Source organism: Peromyscus maniculatus, chromosome 1 (genome assembly GCF_049852395.1).
Source record: "Peromyscus maniculatus bairdii isolate BWxNUB_F1_BW_parent chromosome 1, HU_Pman_BW_mat_3.1, whole genome shotgun sequence".
NCBI lineage: Eukaryota > Metazoa > Chordata > Mammalia > Rodentia > Cricetidae > Peromyscus > Peromyscus maniculatus.
Window position 1 is genome coordinate 129,612,943 of NC_134852.1, and position 21,927 is coordinate 129,634,869.

The 21,927-nt window shown below is 45.2% G+C and overlaps 1 protein-coding gene across 2 annotated transcripts; it reads right to left on the bottom strand.

Annotated features, from left to right (window-relative positions):
- Positions 1 to 2,343: 2,343 nt before the first annotated feature.
- Gp2 (glycoprotein 2) lies at positions 2,344 to 21,854 on the bottom strand. 2 transcript variants are annotated; one of them, XM_076551122.1, is made up of 11 exons: positions 18,151 to 21,854; positions 16,814 to 16,949; positions 14,436 to 14,885; positions 13,200 to 13,412; positions 12,463 to 12,674; positions 11,874 to 12,022; positions 9,974 to 10,219; positions 8,882 to 9,044; positions 7,289 to 7,373; positions 5,549 to 5,593; positions 2,344 to 2,808 (listed from the first exon to the last, which is right to left on the bottom strand). In XM_076551122.1, exons 2-11 carry the CDS (start codon positions 16,899 to 16,901, stop codon positions 2,750 to 2,752), a joined length of 1,710 nt encoding a protein of 569 aa, XP_076407237.1. In that variant the 5' UTR covers positions 16,902 to 16,949; positions 18,151 to 21,854; the 3' UTR covers positions 2,344 to 2,749. The 2 variants fall into 2 exon arrangements, with proteins under 2 accessions (XP_076407237.1, XP_015859617.1); XM_016004131.3 differs by having other exon boundaries at positions 13,200 to 13,427.
- Between the last annotated feature and the right edge of the window lie 73 nt (positions 21,855 to 21,927).

Consider the following 21,927-nt stretch of genomic DNA (forward strand, 5'->3'; position numbering starts at 1 on the left):
AGGAGCTTGTGCTCCAAAGTCTGCCTACCTGGGCATAAGCCTTGACCTCAGCATTTAAAATCTATAATCTCCCCACCACAAAGATGGTTTACTCATCTTTAAATTAGACAAAATAATTGCACCTACCTTTGGTATTTAATGTGAAGGCAGGATGCCCATAGTGCATGTTAAAAATATTGATCATTATAAAATTATTCATGCTAGTACTAAATATGTAAGTGGCTGATCTGGAGGACTTACGTGCAACTTTCCATATGTGAAGATATAGCCTTGGGCACATGACTTTAACAACCTTAGTATGAATATCCATTAGGCATTGTATGTTAGTATAGATGGAAGCATTGATGTGCACAGGACAGGTATATATGCATTTGAGTGTGGTATTCTTAAGGATGTTCTAGCAGAACCCATCTGAGGGAAAGAACTGTGCTTCATGTATTATCTCAGCTAGAACCCAGGCCTGAGTTTTAGCAGATATTTGGTACATTTATATTGACCAAATGAACAAAGTGGATGAACTAATCAGAGACTGCTGTTCAAATAGCATGCTCATTTGTTGGAAAAGTAAAAAGCAGGTACAAGTAGTTACCTAGCTAGCTTTATGACACATAGGTGGATAAATAAGTTGATAAGTAGGTGAGAGGGAGGGCAAGATAGATGATAGATATAGATACCAACAGACATATAGACAGCAGTATTTGTACATCCAAGTTTAGCTTTAGTTGGGTAAAATTCTGTCAACTTTTTCTGGAGGAGACACCCAAGTTCACATTTCCCAGAAAGGCCCGGTGTTTTGTTCCTGGTAGCTTTATGTGTTATCTTGGGCTTGCTGCAAGGGCTTGCTGAAAAGGGAGTCACGGATGGAAAAGGTACCTCTCCTACCTCACAGCAACAAGAGTCTGTTTGCTTTCACCTCTATTGGGGTTCATGTAGAGTTATACTTAAAAGAAGAATTATATCATTTAAAGATTTAAGAACCTTGTTCTAGGCCAGGCAGTGGTGGTACACATCTTTAATCCCAGCACTTGGGAGGCAGAGCCAGGCAGATCTCTGTGAGTTCAAGGCCAGCCTGGTCTACAGAGTGAGATCTAGGACAGGCACCAAAACTATACAGTTCTGGCCCCAAACCTTTCATTCTACTGAATATAGAAACTGGGCCATAGAGAGGGGGAGATTTTTATAATGTCCAGACCTCTGCTGTAGGCCAGTTTCTGCCATACCACCTACCTCCCTTGGAATGCAGTAGACATGGATCTTAAAGCTTACAGAGAACTAGATGTTCTCATAGTGGCCTATGGGATGTTGAGACCCACCCATGAAGTTAGTCTCATAGGTTGCTTGGTGTTGGGTGATCCCACTTACCCAGTCTCAGCTGGGGGGATCTAGGAAACATCCTGACTTAAACAGCAAGTTGGATTGTCCTAAGGCAGTGCGAGTGTGGGACAGCAAGATACTAGACCATTGCTGCTGCTCTCTGAACTAGGAAGTTACGTGTAACTGAGATGCAGGAGACACACAAAGATAAGCAGGTGTACCAGCGATGTAGCTTCAGGAAGACTGACAGATAGAAAGATGGACAAACTGCAGCATCTCATGGCTTCTCCAATCTGACTTGGTGTGTGTGCAACTAGGATCTACTCTTTGCCCCTGGTCTTGTTGCTCCAATATCATCACATTATTTAATATACTCTTCAGAAATCATAAGTTAGTAAGGCTAGACTCTGATATACCTATAATTATTCCCCTTTTGCCTGAGTTAGTTGGAGTGAGTCTCAATGTTTTGGAACCACATCCTGTCTGAACAAGGCCATGCCCTGGAAACTCTCCACAGACAGGAGTGCTTAGCACCCAGGCTCTCACTCTGGTTTCTATTGTTCTCCCAGAGGCCATCTTGGAGAGGCCTCCTGTGTACCTGTGAGGAAAGGAAGCATTCCTCATTGGTCAAGTCTTTGTTAAGTGCTTTGTGATAATTCATTTAGAGTCTTCAGGAAGGGACATTACCTACCTTCCAGGTTTTCTCACTAGAGTCCCACACCAGGGTTGATGCCTGGCTTTCAGCCTGGGTTCTCCCACTTCGTCCTCCAGAGCAAGCACACCACAATGATAACAGCAGGTGCTGGTCCCCAAAGTGATGGCAGTGCTGCATCAAAATAAAGCAGTTCCTCCAGCATCCAGGACCCAAGTGTAGAGATGTGTGTAGTTCTAGGTACCATTGTAGTGGTGGAAGGCATAGAGGAGTAGGGGTACCAGTCTCCCCGTTGAGAGTCCTCAACCCCCTCCCCACAATTACATGTTCCCATGCGGCTGTTTAGACAAGAATAGAAACACATCAGAGAAAATGAATGCAAGAGTCAATGTGCTTCAATTCACCAGCTGTCAGGACAGGAGACATTTAGGAAGAATCATGGATTTCCCACCTACTAACAGAACACCTCTATCCAGGAGTTATCAATACGCATTGCACTTCCACTCATGACTAGTACCAAAGAGGCACCAAGTGGGTTCAGGTTCTCTTTCCGAGCCTCACTAATGAGTGAGGAAGTTGGCACAGGACAAGCTGGTAGGGCCTCAGCACGAGGAAAAGAGGAACGTAAAGGAGAATGCTCTTCCCTTTCTCCAAACCCCATCTACCCTTGAACCAGGGTTGTTCACGTGATACACAGAGGAATCCAGCTCTACTGAAGGGTGGATATGAGCCATGGCCAGAGGGAAGAACATGAGCTTCTAGGCCAGATGCCCAGCTGGTCTCTCAGAACAGCCAAGTCAGGAAGACAGGCAGGAAGAACGTGGGCCAGACCATCAAGAACCCTGAAACACAAGAGACATGAGTCAAATGTTGAGCTTTGGAGCTTAGCTGCCAATGCCAGCTGGCCTCCTTGTCACTTGCTGTAGAAGAAGGGGGAGGCAACATAGGCCTAGATTTGGTTGGGACAACAACTGCTTTTTCCATTTTCTTCTGGGCACATGGAAGGCAATTTTCTCAGCCTTCTTTGGTACCATATGACTAGATCTTGTCAATGAAATAAGGATGGAAATTATAAATTCCATTTGTAGGACTAGTCATGAAAGCCTCCAGCATGATCTTTCCTTTTGCCAAGTGTCCAAGATAGTGATGTTACTAGGAATTACCAGAGGGTAGAAGGAGCCTGGCTTCCTAAAGAACTCCTAAATCAGAGCTATAACTCCTAGCACAACAGCACAGAGAATTTCCGGTTATTGGTTATAGCATCTAGCATTACTTAGAGTGACTAATAATGAAGAGGCAGGAAGGATTAGAATGTACTAAACTCTGAGGCTTGATTATTTAGCTAGGAATCTTAGCTCTGCAGCTACCTGGGTAGAACTGAACAAGACATTACACTTCCCTGGTCCCAAATTTCCCTATGTATAAAATGTAACTATTAATGGCACTTATTGATTTATCAGGTTTAAATGAATCAATTCATATCAAGCATTTAGTATAGCATTTGTGGACTGGGAACTGTAGCTTAGGGGCAATATGGTTGTATGGCAAATGTGTGGTTTTTAGGTTCAATCTCTAATGCTGCAATAAGATAAAATATAAAATATGTGGGCCTAGAATGTGGTAAGTATTGTGTGAGTGTTATTTTTGAAAATTAGACTTTGGCTGGGTGGTGGTGGCACATGCTTTTAATCCCAGCACTCAGGAGGCAGAGGCAGGCGGATGGATCTCTCTGTGAGTTCAAGGCCAACCTGGTCTACAGAGAGAGTTCCAGGACAGGCTCCAAAGCTACACAGAGAAACCCTGTCTCAATAAAATGAAATAAAATAAAATGAAATAAAATTAGACTTTGATAGCTAGGATTTGTGTGTGTGTGTGTGTGTGTGTGTGTGTGTGTGTGTGTGTGTGTGTGTGTGTCTTCTGCACACTATTTAATGTTCAGTGTTGAGGGGGAAATTATTGGATGACAGCCATCTTGTATAAGCATGTCAACCCCTTTGAAATCACCACCAAATTACAGCATCTCCTCATCCCCAACAATTCAAAGTCACTTGATGATGCCCTAGAGAGTTGGGAAGGGAAAGTGTGATTGTCAGAAACACAAAACGTATGTCAGAGTTTTGACAGTGAAACTTCGATGGTTGATCAGTTAATCCTGAAGCATCAAAAGTGATCCCAAGTGATTGCAAAGTATGAGAGCCACAGGGCCCTCCATGGTAGTTTGTACCCTCTCATTAGCTCCATCCCCCTCAGCCTTAGAAGGCTCCAAAGTCTGCATCCCACCCTGAGAAGTTCTGATTACTGTGCTAACCTGAAGGTGGAAATAAAGGAGACTTGAGGTCCCTGACTTCAAGGCACTTTTACTCTGTGCTCCATGCATTTCACACAATGAGACTGTCTTTTCTGAATACCATCTGAAGTTACCACTGAACTGTACTTATTTGGGAAATATTTAGACTGCCACAAAGTTGAGAGTTTGAATACAAAAGAACATTTTCCTGTCTGTGTTCACTAATATCTGTCTTTCAGAGGATAGAAAAGTATATTTTCCATCTTGTCCAAACACATTCTTCAATGTCTCTGGTCTTAAATTCTAAGTCATTCATCAAAACCTCACTTAGATATATCTGTGCCATGTGAAACTCTCTTGACCATCTCTGCTATGGTTAATTAGGTCTCTATGCATCCCTGCTCTGTCCACCTGCTTGTCACTGAACAGCTTATGCCCTGTCTCATTTATTTAGTCAGCTATTGTTGACTGCTGTAGAGTTCCATTCACCTAACACTTCCTGATCCAGAGACATTTTAGCTCTTGGTCAAATATCATTTCCTCTAACAGCTCTGACCCACTCTCTCTTCCTATTTTGATCATTAAACAATCAAACATTGTTTGGGCACATGGCCATCCAAAACAAAGATACCATTTCCCAGGTTCTTTTGCAGCCAGGCATAGCCATGTAGCAAGAAAATAAACAATGAAATATATAAATGGAGGTGGGAGATGCCAGCCCTCAGAATATTCCATAACACTCTTTGAGTTCCTTCATGTTCTTCCATCTTGAAGTCTGCTGTTTTCTTGGACCATAAAAATGATGGCTACCCATGAAAAAGCAAGCTGAAAGAAGCTTGAATCTTTGATTGCTCACCAATCATCGATTTTCTTACACAAAGATTTCACTTATGTTAGAGAAATAAACTTCTCTCTGATTTAAGACTGTATCACTTGTGTCTGTAGCTTCCTATCATGCCACCCATCTTTTATTCTAATTGAATAATTTTTTGCTTTGTATTGTCCATTTCTCACCCTGGAACATAAGCTCTAGGAAGGGCACACACCTGGCCTGTCTTTGATCAGCAACATGTTATCAGTTCCCAGCACAGAGTAGCACTTAGTAAACACTTGCTGTTAAGCAACTGTCTTCTCTGCTAGATTATAGACGCCCTCTTGGTTAGCGTCATTTCACTGGCCACGGTCCCCAGAAGAGGGCCCGGCACATTGACGGGGGTGCGTAGATGTCCAGAGGGTTGGAGGATGGAAGGAAAGAGACTTGGCAGTGCTGTGAGAAGCATAAGGAAGCCATGTACCTGCAGTGCTGGGAGTCCCACTTGAGGCATCAAGAGTCTGAGCACCTGTGGGCAAGAGCAGAAGATGAGGCTCTCCTTGGTCAGGTTCTGATGATTGCAATCCTGGAGCGATAACTGTTCCAAGTCCTCCTGGACCTGATCACCACTCCCAAAAGCAATCCTCACCGTGGGGGCCTCTACTATCTGGCAGGCACATATCTAAGCACATTCTATGCCGCTTCCACCTAATTTTCCTAGTGGATTTGTGAAGAAAGTATCTTCATCTCCCATTTGGCTGATGGGAAGACAGAGTCTCAGTGATATCCAAGAACTCACTAAGTTGACATTTCAGACCCTATCAGAGCTGGGATACTAAATGCAGTGTGATGGTTACTTTCCATTGTCAACTAGAAAAGGTTGAGAGGTGCGTAGGAGATGGCAAAGTACAGTTCTGGGCGTGTCTGTGAGGGATTTTTCCAGAGATCAACTAAGGAGTAAAAGACTTCCCTAAAAGTGTGTGTACTGCTCTATAGCCTGGAACGCTGGTGGGTTAAAGAGGGAAGGTGAAAGCTCCATGGACTCCCTCCCTCTCCCTCCCTTCTCCCTGCCCCCCTTTTCCCTTCCTGGTTGCAATGAATTGAACAGCTTTATTCTACCTCATTCTTCTCTGTAACATTCTGCCTGGCTAGAGGCCCAGGAACATGGAGGCAAGCCACTGTGGATCAAAACCTCTGAAGTTGTGAGCCCAAATAGATCTTCCCTCTTTAAGTCATTTCCTTAGCAGTCTAGTCACAGCAATGGATAGCTAACAAGATCCACTGTGGATCAAAACCTCTGAAGTTGTGAGCCCAAATAGATCTTCCCTCTTTAAGTCATTTCCTTAGCAGTCTAGTCACAGCAATGGATAGCTAACAAGACCTGTGTGGTTGTCTCCACTGTGGATGCCCATAATCTCTCCATCTCAGGTTGTTCTGTGACACTGCACAGGCTTTAAGTTAACAGTTCAGCAAGGGGACAGGACCACTCAAGGCAGACCCTCTCCATGAGACAGCTCGGCTTGGTTATCTCAGAGGTGGAAGAGGGAACAGGGCTGACCTCCTAAGGCTGCCGTGAGCAGCCAAGCTCATGATATGTGTAAAGCTGTTCAGCACAGAGTGCAAGTAAAAAAATATTGTTATTTGAGGAGAATTAACATTATTGCATCTCAATCTTTTCAAGGCAGCAAGCTCTTTCTTTTTTGATAGGAAGGGTTCTTGTGGTGTAAATAAAAACCACAACAGTACTATACACACTTGTGTAGGATGAATGAAGAGTTACAGAGTGGTTGCATAGCTTCCCACGTGTCCTATCTCCTTTAGAAGGCACATTCACCCTAGTGGGGCTGAATTACAGAACCCTGTGTAAGCTGCGGGGAAAGGCAGTGGAATCAGACTCATCTGGGTTCATTCTAACTTCTGCCACTCATTCATCGTGGGTGAATCTATTAATGTCTCCGAGCCTTGGATCCTAACCAACTAGATGGACACAGTCATGGGAGGATTAAGTAGACGGATGAATGCGAGAGTTACACCTGGTTTCTAATACACAGGCACCACCATAAATGCCAAGACCGTTCCACCTCATAGAAAGACACATTCATCAGTGATAGGTGGAGTGAGAGGGCAGAAACACTCACATGGCTGGCACTGGTGCCCCCCAAGTATCAATAGTTAATTATCGGCACTTGGCCAACTGTCCTTGCACCAGGACTCACCCACTTACCTCTCCTAGTGATGGGTCCTAAATCTAGAACCTGGGCTAGGTTGATGCCTGGCCCATTGCTGCGGAGCCGGTTTGTAGAACAAGACTGTGGAGACATAGAACTCTTGTTATATCAAAATTTAAATACCTGGTCCCTATGTGTAGATTACCATGGGTATGGACATCTGTGGACCTGTGGCCTAAGTACTTGGATATCTCACCAAATAGCCTTCTTTTTGATGCTGGGGTTTCTTTCAACCATGAGAATACAGCCATAACATACCTGGGTTTGACTCTCATCTCTATCCTCTCATATAATTGAGACAAACGTCTTTATCTGTCTATGATCAAATAGTTTGTATCTGGTTTTATTTAGCTGGCTATACATTCATTCATTTATGCAGGCAAGCATGTGAGGAGGCCAAGGATTGGCCAGTGTCATTCTATATTGCTGTCACCTTACTTTTTGATACAAGGTCTCTCAGTGAACCTAGAACTTGTCCTTTTGGTTAGGCTGGTGATCTAGCGAGACCCCAGAATCCTCCTCTCTCTACTCCCCAGGACTTGGGTTACAAACACACGGGTTTTCACATGGGTTCTGGGGATCCAAACTTGGGTACCCAGGCTTGTCTAGCAAGCACTTTACCATCCAGATCTCCCCAGCCCTGCACCCTGGTTTTAAACATTAAAATGAAGTATAACAGCAACATATGGACACATTGTAAGCACCTGAGGAATACCAGCCACTCAGACAGTGCCCATCAGGGTTAAAAGTATGGGCATCGGAGTCATAGCTCACATGGGGAACATCCCAGTTTTGATACTCTAGCCCTGTATGGGGCTGTGTGTCAGGTTCTCTGAGCCTCAGTTTCTTTATCTGCACAGTGAGGCTTGACTAAATGGTCATTGTGAGAGCTCAAGTACATGAAGATGTGGGAGCTTTAGTGCAGAGCCTGACACAGAGAAGGAATGGAAACAGCCTTACCACAGGATCACATTCGTGCCTCATTGAAAGCCCGAGGTTCAGAAGTATCCAGCATTTGGGAGTTTCTCAGATTTTGGAACATTCACAGTCTTTACAAGTTAGTCATTTATAATCTGAGAATCTGTCACCCAACATTTCCCCAAATCTGAAACTTTTTGAGCTTCATCTTGTCCCTTAAAACCTTTAAGACTTTGGAACATTTTGGGTTTGAAATTTTTGAATCAATGATGCTCAACCTGTAATATAATCATTTATAATAGATGCTATATGAATGAAAGCTAATCTGCATTGTGAAGAGACAATAACTGCTCATAAGTAGGCTATGGGGATGCTCAGAGTCTATCTGTCCATCTTTCTTCTTTACTTGTATCCTCTTACATTCTTTTCCTTGCATTCAGCCACTCACCCATCTGTCTCTCCACCTTTTCAAGCAATCATCCATCCATCCATCCAACCAACTTTCTTTCTTCCTCCCCTCCCCTCTTCCCTCCCTGCTTCTGCTCCTCTTTCTCCCTTCCTTCCTTCTGTCTATGCATTCATCCATCCTTCTTTCCATCCATGCCTCCATCTGTGAACCCAATAAATGTATGTGGAGAGCCAACTGGGTACCAGTCCAAAGAGACACTCACTGGTTCACACTGCTCCTCAGTGGGGTCACACAGGTAAACCTCACAATGCAGGAACACTAGGTCGTAATTTCCAGCAAACATGAACATCTGTACTGAGAATCGGCTTTCTGAGGACACTCCATTCTCCTCCACATGGATAGTAGAGTCACGTTGATTTGGGCAGCTGGGAGAATGAAAAGGGCAAAGATGTAACTTCTAACCCAACACTGCAGAACATTAAAGAGCTCTCGACCCCAGGCTCTGTCCATCATTCTTTCATGACATTTCTAGTTGGTCTTTCCTCAATAAGCTTCTATCATTAAGTTTTGAGGTGCACAGTTTCTGGGGTGAGCCAGAAGATTCCAGTCCCCATATCTAGGTAAGTGATGCAGGCCTGGTTAATCATTCTTATTGTGCCTCCAAGGACTAGTTTCTTTGTTCCCCCACACACACATTCTTTTTAAATTTTCTGTATTCTTGAGAATTATATACATGTATACAATGAAATGTGATCATGCCTTCCATTTTCCCCCAGTTCTCCCATGTATCCCTTGGCTATAAAGCAGAGATAGTCATGTCCATTTCATATAATTGATACGAGAATTTAGTGAGGCCACAGTGTGCATTTTCTTATTACAGAGCTTGGCACGCAGCTCTGCTCAAAGATGAATATTACCAAGTACCATTAATATTTGCATTGTGACCTCCAGGTAGGCATTTCCTTTGTTTTATCATTAAATGACATCAATAATAGTTTGTCTTATAATATTTGTAATATCATGTTCGCTTTAATCAATGTAAACATCTATATAATGGTCCATCACTACTCAGTTGAGCTATATTTTTTTAACAGTTAACTTAATGGAAAAGTTATCAAGAATACTGAAATGAAAAATGATTTGCATTTCTACCCGACTCATCCAGTTTGTTTTAATATTTTAGGCTAAAATATCAGGAGTAACACTCCAAGATCAAACAGGATGCTTATAATGTGTAATGGCAAATTATTTCCAAATGAAATGAACCAATTTACACCTCTGCCAACAATCGGGGAAATAACATTTTTAACCAAAACTTAGCTATGAAAACAAACAAAAACAGGTCTCCTGATACCTGTCTCTGATGATGAAGTACTTCAAGGGGTCATCCCTATCTTCTGTGGGTGTAGCATAGCAGTTCCTCAGCAACAGCTTGAACTTGGAGGTATCTCCTGTCTCCAAGATGGCACCCACATAGAGCATAGACTCCACTGGAAGCACCACTTTGGCCCCTTCATAAGGGTGTGTGTAGCTCTGGTCTTGGAAGAGGGCCATTCTGACAGTGAACTCTCCTGCCCCATCCACATCAATATTCAGGGAACTGAGACGAGAAAAACCACAAGAGTGGAAACATCAGGCTTTGACCAGAAAAAAAAAAAAAAAAAAACAAATAAATCAAGCCCTACACTATTATAATGTTATGGAGAAAAAGATGCATCTCTGATCTCTAAATAAACTAGCTGATAATCCATTGAAATAGAGCACTTACTGGCATTTAAGCACTGAACTTGACAGGTTAGAAGCCTGTCTCTGGGATTTGCACCCATTCCCCCTGTGTGGCAGCTACATCAAGCTCTTACTCAAGGAACATGGGTTAGTATACAGCACCATCTTGTCACTTGGGCAATGGGGCTTGGGATCAGCTCTTACAGGATCACGATTTTTAGCCTTATGTATACTCTCTCCACCCCACAATCTTCAGCTGAATCCAGTTTGAACAAGATAAATGACTTTCATTTTTATATTTATGAACATAGGCTCCATGACACAGCCTGAAAACCTTTGAACTTTGACATTTTTAATCCTTCTCATCTGCAATTCTTAAACCCAGAAGGCAATCAGGGGATGGGACAGGCACCCTGGATTTCTGGCTGACAGTTTAGAAAAATCCCTTGGCAATTCTAGAGTTGTATAAAACCTAGTTTAATGAGCTTCATTCCAGGCACAAAGGTGCCGTGATAAACAAAATGCAAACAAAAGCCTTGCCTAGATCCAATCACACTCAAACTGTTGTTTCATTCTGTTTCTCATTAGCATAGTTGCTGTTTATTCAAAGGTAGACTTGGCTTAAATCTCCAGCCTGCAGGAAAACCTCCCTTACCACTTCCAATCTCTATCCCATTAAGATTAGGTCTGGGACCCATGTCCACTGACCTGAAGCACCCCAGTTTTCTCCTCCATTGCACTGTCTGATTGGTAAATGATTACCAGTTATGACTATTGATATGATTAGTTGTTTGCTGCCTTTCTCCTCAAGGTGAATGAACTTGTCTGAAGTTTTTGTTTCCTGAGCACATTTTAAGCACTGACCCATGGTACAGCATTGCTTCATGTAAAAGTTTTTACTCTTTGTGGTGGTATTGTGTTCCCCAAAATATTGTATACTCTAATAAATTTATCTGGGGTCAGAGATCAGACAGCCACTAAATACAAAGGCTAGAAAATGGTGGCACTCACACCTTTAATACTAGCATTCCAGAGATAGAAATCCCTCTGGATCTCTGTGAGTCCAAGGCCACATAGGCTTGGAAATAGCCAAGCATGGTGACACACACCTTTAATCCCAGGGAGTGGTGGTAGAAAGCAGAAAGATATATATAAGGCGTGAGGACCAGAAACTAGAAGCATTTTGGCTGGTTAAACATTCAGGCTTTTGAGCAGTAATTCAGCTGAGATTCATTCCGGATGAGGACTCAGAGGCCTCCAGTCTGAGGAGACAAGACCAGCTGAGGATCTGGCGAGGTGAGATAGCTGTGGCTTGTTCTGTCTCTCTGATCTACCAGCATGGACCCCAATAACTGGCCTCAGGTTTGATTTTATTAATAAGAACCTTTAAGATTCCTGCTACAACTCTTCACAAGTGCCTTGATCATGCTGAATGTTCTTAGCTATAATATAGAAATGTAGTGAGTGGAAGCTCCTGAAGTGGGGTGGTAGCACTGTGTGGACACCATAGATTGTGTGTGTGATCATACCTTACAATAGGCTCGAGTGCAGTTTGGAGGCTGATCTTCATGTCCAGTGGATAGGCACACTGGAAGTTGACATTGACGATGAAGTCCCTGATGATGAAATCAGTGGCCAAGGAGAGGGTGTTTCTGTAGATGGCATGGGTCCCATTGTTCTTCGGCATAAAAATGAAACCACATGTGTTTATACAGATGTGTGTAGGTGCATCTCAAACTCAGATCTGTCTGATTCCATAGTCAGTGTTCCCAGCTGTGCAGCCACCCAGAATTATGACCCCGAGGGAATAATGGGTCCTCTTTTTCCTGCAGTGCTAGCACTTATGGGAAGCCCAGAGTAAACCCTAGAAAAATAAATGACTGACCCTGCGGAAGAGTCAGGGGCTGGCATGCTTGCTCTTCCCACACCACCTCTAATTAAGATCATCATAATCAGAGCTGACCTTATGAAGCTCATGTGTTAAGTCCAGCCTAAGCTCTTTAACATGGACCACCGTGTAAATTCCCATAACCCTGGGGGCCAAAAGAGGTTAAGACATTTGCCTACAATCTCACAGCTATGAAGATGCCCCTATTAGCTCAAATACCACCCACTTACCTCCAGAGTGTTCCCACAGTCACCAGCCACAACAGGGCTGGTTGTGGACACCCAGTTGTTGGGCTCATTTTGCATGATTCTGCTGCAATTCCGGTTATTCAGGTAGGCAATAATCTCCTCCTTGAAACCCAGACCTCCCAGCAAACACTTGTCCAGCTTCACCTTCATCTCATCAGGTCCACAGTCCAGCTGGGGCTGCAAACTCTGAGTATCTAGGAGGCCAAGAGTGAGGTCAGTGGAGTGGACAGGGGACTGGAAACAGTGAGGCGCATCTACATTCTCTGCCTTGCGGCAAATCTACCATGCCTATCAAGTTGCAGAATAGACTAGATGGGGTCTGAGACCCCAAAAGAAGTCACACTCAGACTGATAAAGAGGTCTCGGATTGAAGACTTTCAAATGTCTCTGGTACAGGCTTGGCTTATCTACTCTTGGGAACCAAAGTGGTCCTGTATTCTACACTAAACCAAAGCTAGCGCCACTTGTGTTGATACAGTGTTGATACAGTGTTCCAGCTGCTGACCTGGAAGTTTGGTCTGGTTCCACCTGCAAGTTTGGTCTGGGCCTACCCTCTCTCACCCTTGAGAACCTACTGGCTTCATAACAAGGGGCCCAAATAAATCTCAAGATTTCCCCAGTGTCACTTCCGTGGCCCCTGACTCTGGTCCCTGCCTTATCCTGACCCTCTTAAGTCTCATTCCTTTTGCCCTGACTACTCAGCCCTAGGAGCTGCTCACCAGAAACATTGAGGCCCTGATTACAGACGCAGGTCCAATTGTCATCTTCCAGGACACACTCCTCCTCATTACGGCAAAGGATCTCACACGGCACTGGTGAAGCGGAGGGTACAGGCGTGGGTTCTGGAGGGGAGGGTACAGTCGGCGTGGGTTCTGGCGGCGTGGGTTCTGGAGGGGAGGGTACAGACGGCGTGGGTTCTGGCGGCGTGGGTTCTGGAGGGGAGGGTTCTAGAGGGGAGGGACAGAGGGAGAGGATCAGGATGCAGAGCAGCGTGGGTCTGAGTCCTCTCGTTCCTTCAGTCTTTATAAACATATGAGATGCTTTCCAGAAGAGCCATCCCTCCAACTCATGTTTCCTGATTCCCAAATCCAGCAGAGTGAGTTACAGCCCTGAAGCTGCCAGGCCAGTGATTTTAAGTCCACAGTTGCCAGGGTTATAGGGCCGGGGTTAAAATTCTGGTTCTTCTACATTGCAGCTCTGTGATGCAGAGAGAGCTATTGGACCTTTCTGTGCTCCAGATCCTAATATGAATGACGACATAGACCCCATTTCCAGTGCATCAATATGTTTAAAGCAGAGTAGAAGCAGGTACAGTGGGAGCAGTGGGAGCCGTTATTTCTGCCCTTTTGTTTCAGATTAGAAAATAGGTTCTCAGAAGAGTAAAATTTGACAAAAGTAAAATTCAAATGAGTCTGGGTTCTTGATATTGTTTGTGTGTGTGTGTCTGTGGTGTACATGCATGTGTGGGTATGGGCACTCATGTGCACAGAGGCTTGAGGAGGACATCAGGTATCTCTACTCAGCCACTCTTCACCTTATTCCCTTAAGCAGGGTCTCTCCCTGAACCTGGGTCTAGACGGCAGCTAGTAAGCCCCAGCCTTCTGTGTCTGTTTCCCATGGTCTTGGGGTAACAGGCATGCTTGGTTGCGTTCAGATTTTTACAGGAGTGCTGGAGATTGTCCCCACAGTCCTCACACTTGCTCAGCAAACACTTTTTAGCGACTGAGTCTTCTGACTAGCCTGATGTTATGCAACATGTGTTTATAATTGAGGCTATCTCACATTCAAATATGAATTTCTGGCTTGTGCCCGGTAGCTCCCAAATTATGTTTCCATGTGTATTTCTCAAAGGAACCCAGTGGGGGCTGCTTTGCTCAATCTCCTCTCGACCACCTCTGCTGGTTCCACTGAGTCCCGGGCACTAAAGGTCACCCTGTCCTGCCGCTGCTGCTTACCTGTGCAGTATCTCAGGCTGCATTCAGGGGTGCCCTGTAACCTGTACACATGATAACTTCCTGATTCTTCTGAGCAGGCCTTCACCTGGACCTCGGTACTCCAGAAGCAGCAATTTTCATTCCAGTTGGCACAGGCTGTGCGGCTGACAATGCCATCTCCCAGGATGGGGTGAGGCCCAGCCAACCACATGGGAGCAGAGGTATGGCACCGGTATATCTCCACACAGGCCTCTGGCATCTTCACTCCTCCTTCACCCACAAAGCGGTACCAGCCTTGCAAATGATCGTCACACTGGTGTGCTTGCTCCGTGTTCTCTATGCTTCTGGAGGGGTCATCCAGGACGGTATAATTCTGGCAGGGGTCAAAACAGACACCAGCCTCTGGAGTGCCAGGGGATCCACAGTCTAGGTCCAGCCCGTTGGAGCTGCTGTTTCTTGGGCTCCCATAACCTGAGAAGGACAGAGAGCATGTGGGTTTATTGAGCAACTCCACAGCCCTCAGGGTTTTTATCCTCTCTCATTCTGCTTTGAATGTCCTAAGGATCCCAATGAGGCTGACAGGTACACGTGACAGTTGTTAACACCAGAATGGTCAGTGAGGACTTTCCATGGTATTTTACATGCAGCAAGGACATCGGGGCCACTACCTTGTCTGACCCTCCAATGCCCCACCCAGGGTTTCAAAGAGTCTCTCTGTGGGCCACCAGCAAGATACTGTGTGTGTCTCACTCAATCAATGTTTGTTTTTCTCAGACTCCCTGAGAAAATCCTCAGACGTTAGTAAAGTGAATTAAGCAGAAATAAATATTGTCACATTGCTTGATCTGGCAAAATATGTCTTAAAATGAAAGTTGTCCTAAGTTGGACCCAACTCTAGAGGTAAGCACAAATTTGTTATATAGCCCTTGGAATTCTCCCATATATGTGTGAACACAGACACACAGACACAGAGAGAGAGAGAGAGAGAGAGAGAGAGAGAGAGAGAGAGAGAGAGAGAGAGAGAGAGAGAGAGAGAGAGAGAAGTAATTTTTAAACATTGGTTGCAACCTTTAACTTATTATAAAATCAACATTGTTCCCTATCAGTAGGTAACAGCACAGGCCGGCATCCACAGATCAATCATGTCAATCATTCCCAAGCTTAGTGTTATTGGTATATTATTGACTGTGTTATTCAGTATTGTGCAACCACCTTTAAAATAGAATCATAAAGTCCTTGGCCTCTACCCACCCAATGCCTGTAGCTGCTCCTAAAGACTCCAGGCATCTCCAGTGGTTCCAGAAAGCAGAAATCACCTCCACTGAAAACCAAGCATCTAACAGGACCATTTCTGTTGCTGATTCTTCTTTTAGGGGTTGGGGGTGAGGGTGAGCTATGATGTGTGAGGAGGCAGAGAAGTGATGAAGGGGATGAAGGCGATGAGCAGAGGCTGGAAGAGGGGACTTAGATGCAGCTCTGACCTGCTGGCTGGTGACTTTGAAAATCGATTAAGCTCTCCTGAGACTCATGCAATACCACCCCAAGAGTTCAAGGGTTCCAAACTCTTGTCCCACGTCCCAGGTCCTAACATTTGCTCACCTGTGTTCTTAATCCTGTAACTGACTTATAAAGATCTTTCTCAGTGATTCTCTATCAACATGAATTCCATAAGTACTGAAGAGATAGCTCAGTTAGTACAGCACCTTGTAAGCATGAAGATGTGAGTTCCATCACAGAGAACCCACTTTAAGAAGCTGGGCATGGTGGCATGAGCTTCGAATCCCAGTGCTGGGGAAGTGGGAATAGGCTGGTCCCCGGGGCTCACCAACCAGCCAACCTAAGCTATGGTGGAAATGAGAAACCCTGTCTTACCAAGCAAAGTGGATGGTATGGGAGGGATGGCATCTAAGGTTCTTCTCCAGATTCCACATGGGCATGCGCATGCTTGTGTTCACACACACACATTCTCTCTCTCTCTCTCCTCTCCTCTCTCTCTCTCTCTCTCTCTCTCTCTCTCTCTCTCTCTCTCTCTCTCTCTCTCTCTCTCTTAGATCTTTGGAAGACAGAAATATCGTTAAATCTAGTACCTTCATTTTTACAGATAGAGGAGGAGCAACTTGATAGAAGAGGAGAAAGGAGGAGATGGGGTGATCTTTCTTATCTTCTAGTCTGTGATCTCTGATCACCCCCAGAAAGGGGTTGCAGAAGCTAAGGTTACTGGCTCCCCTGCCCTTTCAGGCCCTGAGAGATTGATGCTTCCCTTGCTCTCTCTAGCTCTGAGTTTTTGCTCCCAGCTCCCTGTTCCTGGAACCAACCTGAGTGGCCTTTTCTGCTCCCTCCCTCTGCTCACTCCCTAGGTGTTGCTGAGCATCTGTGATCCCTGGAAAGCAGACACTCACCTTGCTGTATTGTAGATGGAAATGCCAGTGTCAGAATGCAGGAGGCCACAGCCAGCCACAGCAAGTTGCAGCCCACCATCCTTCCCATAAAGTGAGCCTGGCAGGTCACACTGCAGCCTACAGACTCTCCATGCAACTATGGAAAAGGAAAGGCTCGCATCAGGTCAGGCCAGCAGACCTCTGCGTCTGTGGGTAAGGCTGAAATTCAGTTCAGCACCTATCATGTGACTAAGGTTGCTTGAAGCCCCTTGCACGGTTTGCCTCACTTAAGTCTCTGAACCATTCCACAGGAAGAAGCTGCCATGGTTCCCATTTTGAGGTCAAGAAGTTTAGTTTCAAGAGTACTAAACTCCACGGGAAGGTACTGTTATGCTTCCCATTTTGTGGGTGAAGTTGAATTTCGAGAGTATGTTAATCCAAATCATGTCTCTATAGCTGCTTCTCTGTGCGATTATGGACATTACATGGACCCGAGAGCAGCTCCAGGTTTTCAGAACCCAAACTGCTGGCATGCTGTGCAGAAATGGAGAGGGATAGGATTAGGGGCTTTCCAAGGTGAAGTCTGTAACAAGCAAGCCAAAGGTGGGTGAGTGCTGCAGAATGTCCTAGAGTGCTATTTGGAAAGTCCCTGCACAAGTGGAAGTGGACACTTTCTAGAAATTGAAGGCAAAGATTCTAAAGCCTGCTGGTACCTATGGAAAAGAGTGTTGTCTGTCTTGATTACATGCACTGGGTCCTGCTAAGACCCTCTGGGATTCCACAAGCATAGTGCCATGTTAGACTAAATTCTAAGCTCCTTTCTCCCAGTACAGAAGAGGGCATACACTGGCTCCCAGTAAAACAATTACATGATAGAATAATTAATAAATGAATAAGCAAAGCAAAGAAGCAAGTAAATAATAGATAGGCACGTGTCTGTCAACTTCAGGTGATATTCACCCTTCTGTGCCCTGAAAGGGGACCTCTAGGTGATTTCTTGCAGCTTCTGAAAGATGTAAGTCAGAGCTAGAACCCTGTTTCTGATAGGATATCATGAGTCCATTATGAGAGAGCAGGGACATAGGAGCACCCAGAACTGTGATTTTGAGAGATGCCAGCCCAAGTGGGCACCTGTGTCTTCTTAGTGGGAAGGAAAAGGATATCATATATAAGCTGGCCAGAGCCAGCAAGTGACTGGGACCATGAGCTGAGTGATTTGGGGAACATTTGACAATGGTCCAGAGTCACTTCTGGGTTCAGGAAGCTTACAGATGCCTCAAGCAAGTCCATTAGGTAAAGAGGGTGAAACTCACCTGCAGGCGAGGATAAAGCTCGCTGGGCCTTGGAGCAGAACTTACCTTAAGGGAAAAACTCAGAGCCTCCTTCCTCCTCTGCCCAGCGTGGGAACATAACCTGCTGTCTGCTCCATTTATATGGACACTCCCCACTCATGTGGCTCTTCATGATTGGTGCTGAGGTAGGAACTTGTGCCTGTTGGATGAAGGTAAGATAAGCCATTTACCGTAAAGGGTAGTGAAAGAAGAGCTTTTGTGCCACCTGCATGGAAACTCTTCCAGAAGGTGCTATTCCACACAAATGTTTCTCTGTAAGCAATTGCAATATGTACTTAAGGCTGGCTACCCCAGACGTTGCCAATATCTTGCAATCATTATTTCTCCCATCTAATCCTCTAATAAACTCACAAAGTCAATGCCATGTTCATTCCCACAGAACAAACACTAACAAGAAGGAAGCAAAAATGCCCCAAGGAAAGCAGACAGAAACCAAATAGGCTTGTTTGCTTACTAGGTGTCCAGTGTAATGTCTGTTCCTAGCTAATTGCATTAGAGCACTTCCTCTTGGTTCACCTGGTTCCAGGGAGCGTGAGAGAACCAAGGGATGGGGTTTGAGAACTTACCATCCCTAACCCATGGAATTTACCAAGTTTCCAATGACTTATTTAGAAATGGTGAATTGTTGAATGGAAAGAGATGTCCAAGGCTTTTGGACAAAGTCAGCATCGGTATAGCCTCACCTCCAAGGCCTTAAAATAAGTGGGCTAGCCTAGGTATTGGAAAGCACAGAACTGAAAAGGGCTTTAAAAGTTAGGTCATATCCAGCCCCTTCCCCAAGTCTTCCAAGATCTAACCCCATTGTCCCTTACCTAATGTCTTCTTCTTCTTCTTCCCCTGAGGCCCATTTGTACTGCCCAAATATTCTTTGATGTGTGGATGTCCCTGGGGGAAGTTGACTTACCAGGAGCTGTGCTCTTAAACAGGATGGACTCTCCCTCTCCCAGTCAACATTTACAGAAGCATTTTCTCAATTGAGGTTCCTCTTTTAACACTAGCCTGTATCAAGTTGCCAGAAAACCAGCCAGAATGGAGGGCTTCAGTCCATGATGACCAAGAGCCCAGTATACTTTAGTCCATGGCAGCAGGAGCATGTGGCAGAGGCTGTTCACATCTTCAAAGACCAGGAAGTGGACAGCAAGATAGGAAGTGAGCTCAGGCCTAACCTTGAATGGTCTGCCCCCAGTGCTGGACTTCTGCCAACTGCACCCCACTTCTTAGAGGATCCACAGCATCCCAGATAGCACCCTCAGCTGGGGAGCAAATGCTGGAAAGAAGGGACTGTGAAGACCTTCTCAGATCCAAACTATAGCACAATTTCAAATTCACCTGCAGGCTGAGTCCCAGCTGAGAAGACTCTCCTGAGCCTCATTTCTGGTCCTCAGATGCTTCTGAGCTTCTCCTTTTGGTAGAACTCAAACAGCAGCTTCCAGTCTGAACTCATCACCTACCCTGGCTTCCCTCCTCTCCCCACGTCTACCTTCTGTCTTGGTCAATGGCATCCCTGCTCACCGGTCTTCCAAACTGGAGACGAAATACGACTCTCTCCTTTCCTCCTCGGGCCTCAATTCCAGGAAGCTCCACATCTCATCTTTCTTTATTTCCAATGCCTCTTGACTCTACCCACTCTTCTTCGTTTTCACTTCACCAATCCAAACTTGGGTTGCCATCTTGTGAGACGGTGATTTTAGCGCTGGTTATAGATTGTTCTCTGCGCTTTCATTCTTGTCTCCTTTGTTTCTGCTGTTTTTTTCTGTAGCCTGTGTTACCTTCTGCTCCCAGCACTCCATGCCCCAGGTATCTGACCCTGTTTATGCTTCCTACTTCTGCTCTGACTTCACTGTACCAGCTCTGCTACAGCCAATGCCAGATTCTGTGAACTCTTTCTCATCCCCAGATGATTGCACAACCCTTCTCCTGCCTAGATTACTCCATGTTCAGCCTTTTCCTGTTTATCGCCTCTGCACATCCTGTCTGGTCCTCTGCTCTGTCCCCAGGTCCCTCCAGGACAACTCTAATCACATTCACTTGCCTGGTAACTAGTCTGTCAAGTCTGCAGGCGCTTTGAGGACATAGATATTGATCTTCACTTTTGATCTTTAATAAAAAAAATGGACAAAAGCGAATGTATATTCTAGGCCCTCTCTAATGAGTAATGTGTCCAATGTCCAGATGTTGGCCAGTCTTGATGGAAAGATACAAGTTTCTGCCTCAGGACCTTTGCACTTGCTATTCCAGCCACCTATGACCTTCTTCTCCAGCTGCCCCCAGCAGGCTGGTTCACTCCTTTACTCTCTCAGCCTCTGCCCGTCAGAGCGCGCGTACCCTATCATTCTCTGTGAACCAACACTCCTGTCACACAACCGTGCTGTCCTCGCCTTTCCCCCTCCCCAGGGGTTGTCACCACTTGTCACATCTCATGGTTATTATTTCAAGGCCTCGTGCTTACCAAAATGGCTCTGTTTGGTAATTTGCTGTTTCCTCATTACCGTAAAGGTGTCTGGTATTTAATCTGGTATCTAATTAATATTCATTAATTAATAGCTACGGGGTACATTAAGCAGACAGAAAGCAAGAAAGGAAAAGACGTGAGAGGGGCAGAGATGTCATTGCGACATTTCTCCTCTGCTCCTTCCTCAGCCTTTGTCAGCTTCTGCTCTCGTTTCACTGGGCCCAGACCTTCTCTTCAGGTTCTGCGGCTCCTGAGTCACAACACAGACAGTTCTGTATGGAGTCACTCAGCCCAAGGTGACCACAGACTAATTGTAGTTGGGACAGCACTAGACTAGCCTCTGGGCCATCTGCACAGTTCTTACGTAACAGCAAGAGGCCTGCACGTTCTGTATGTGCCCGTGCGTGATAAAAGTTCTTAACATAAGACACACTGTCCCAGTAACCCTTGCTTCAAAGCCACACGTGTGACTTTCCCTGATGTGAGGCCTTGGCCTCCCCTGGAAAGTCCCAGTGGGTGGCCAGGGAACCAGGTGCCTCAGAGAAAAGTGTTCTCATCAGCACCGGTGACATTTTTTTCTAGTGACCTTTGGTTAATCTCTGTGTGTCTGAGCATAGAAAGGATCTGGTTCCTGTCCATGTATGAAGCCCCCCAAAAACTTTCCACCAATGGAAAAAGGGTGGGTGTGCTTTCCTCTACTGCTGACACCTGAGTAAAGATCTACAGCTTTAGGGATTGGCAAGTAAAAGCCCAGTGAACAGGAGCCCTAAGGAGACATAAGACACTTGCCATTGCTTCTACAGCTCTTCTCTAAAACCTAAGATCCCTGAATGCCGGAACTGGCTCTGTCCCATCTGCCAATGTTTCTTAGCATCCAAGTGTAAGCCTAGAACATGTGAAGTCCTCAAAGTCCACCTGTGGGAAACCAAATGTGCCCTACAAGGGCATCATGGTTGCCCCCATTGTAAAGAATCAGCCACCTCCTGTTGAGTGTTAAACTCTCCATTTCTGGAGTCCCTGGCAGCCTTTGGAATGGCATATTCAAGCTCCGAGGCATGGCTTGTGCCTGCCTTGCTCACTGTCTGTGCACACTGCCATATCCCCAGCATAGCTTAGTAACTGGCACAGTAGCAGCTCAGCAAATATTTACTGAATGAAAGGATGGCTGTTTCTATGAATGGATAGTCAGGTGACATTCAGGCACAATGTGTGTCTTATCTAAGGTAGCACAGCAGAACATTTGTTTTAAGAGCCCAGTTTCTTGGAGTGACTATGAAGTCCATAAAGATAGGGAAAGAGTCTGTTTTATTTCTACCACGCGATGCACAGTA

What these genes read in the sequence shown, in the direction of transcription:
- Gp2 (XM_016004131.3), bottom strand. Translation starts at nt 16,901, where the DNA reads ATGGGAAGGATGGTGGGCTGCAACTTGCTGTGGCTGGCTGTGGCCTCC. An exon ending in CAGCCTGAGATACTGCACAG is followed by an intron (nt 13,428 to 14,435) that starts GTAAGCAGCAGC and finishes CCTCCCCTCTAG; the next exon opens with AACCCTCCCCTCCAGAACCC. An exon ending in GCACTCGAGCCTATTGTAAG is followed by an intron (nt 10,220 to 11,873) that starts GTATGATCACAC and finishes TTCTCGTCTCAG; the next exon opens with TTCCCTGAATATTGATGTGG.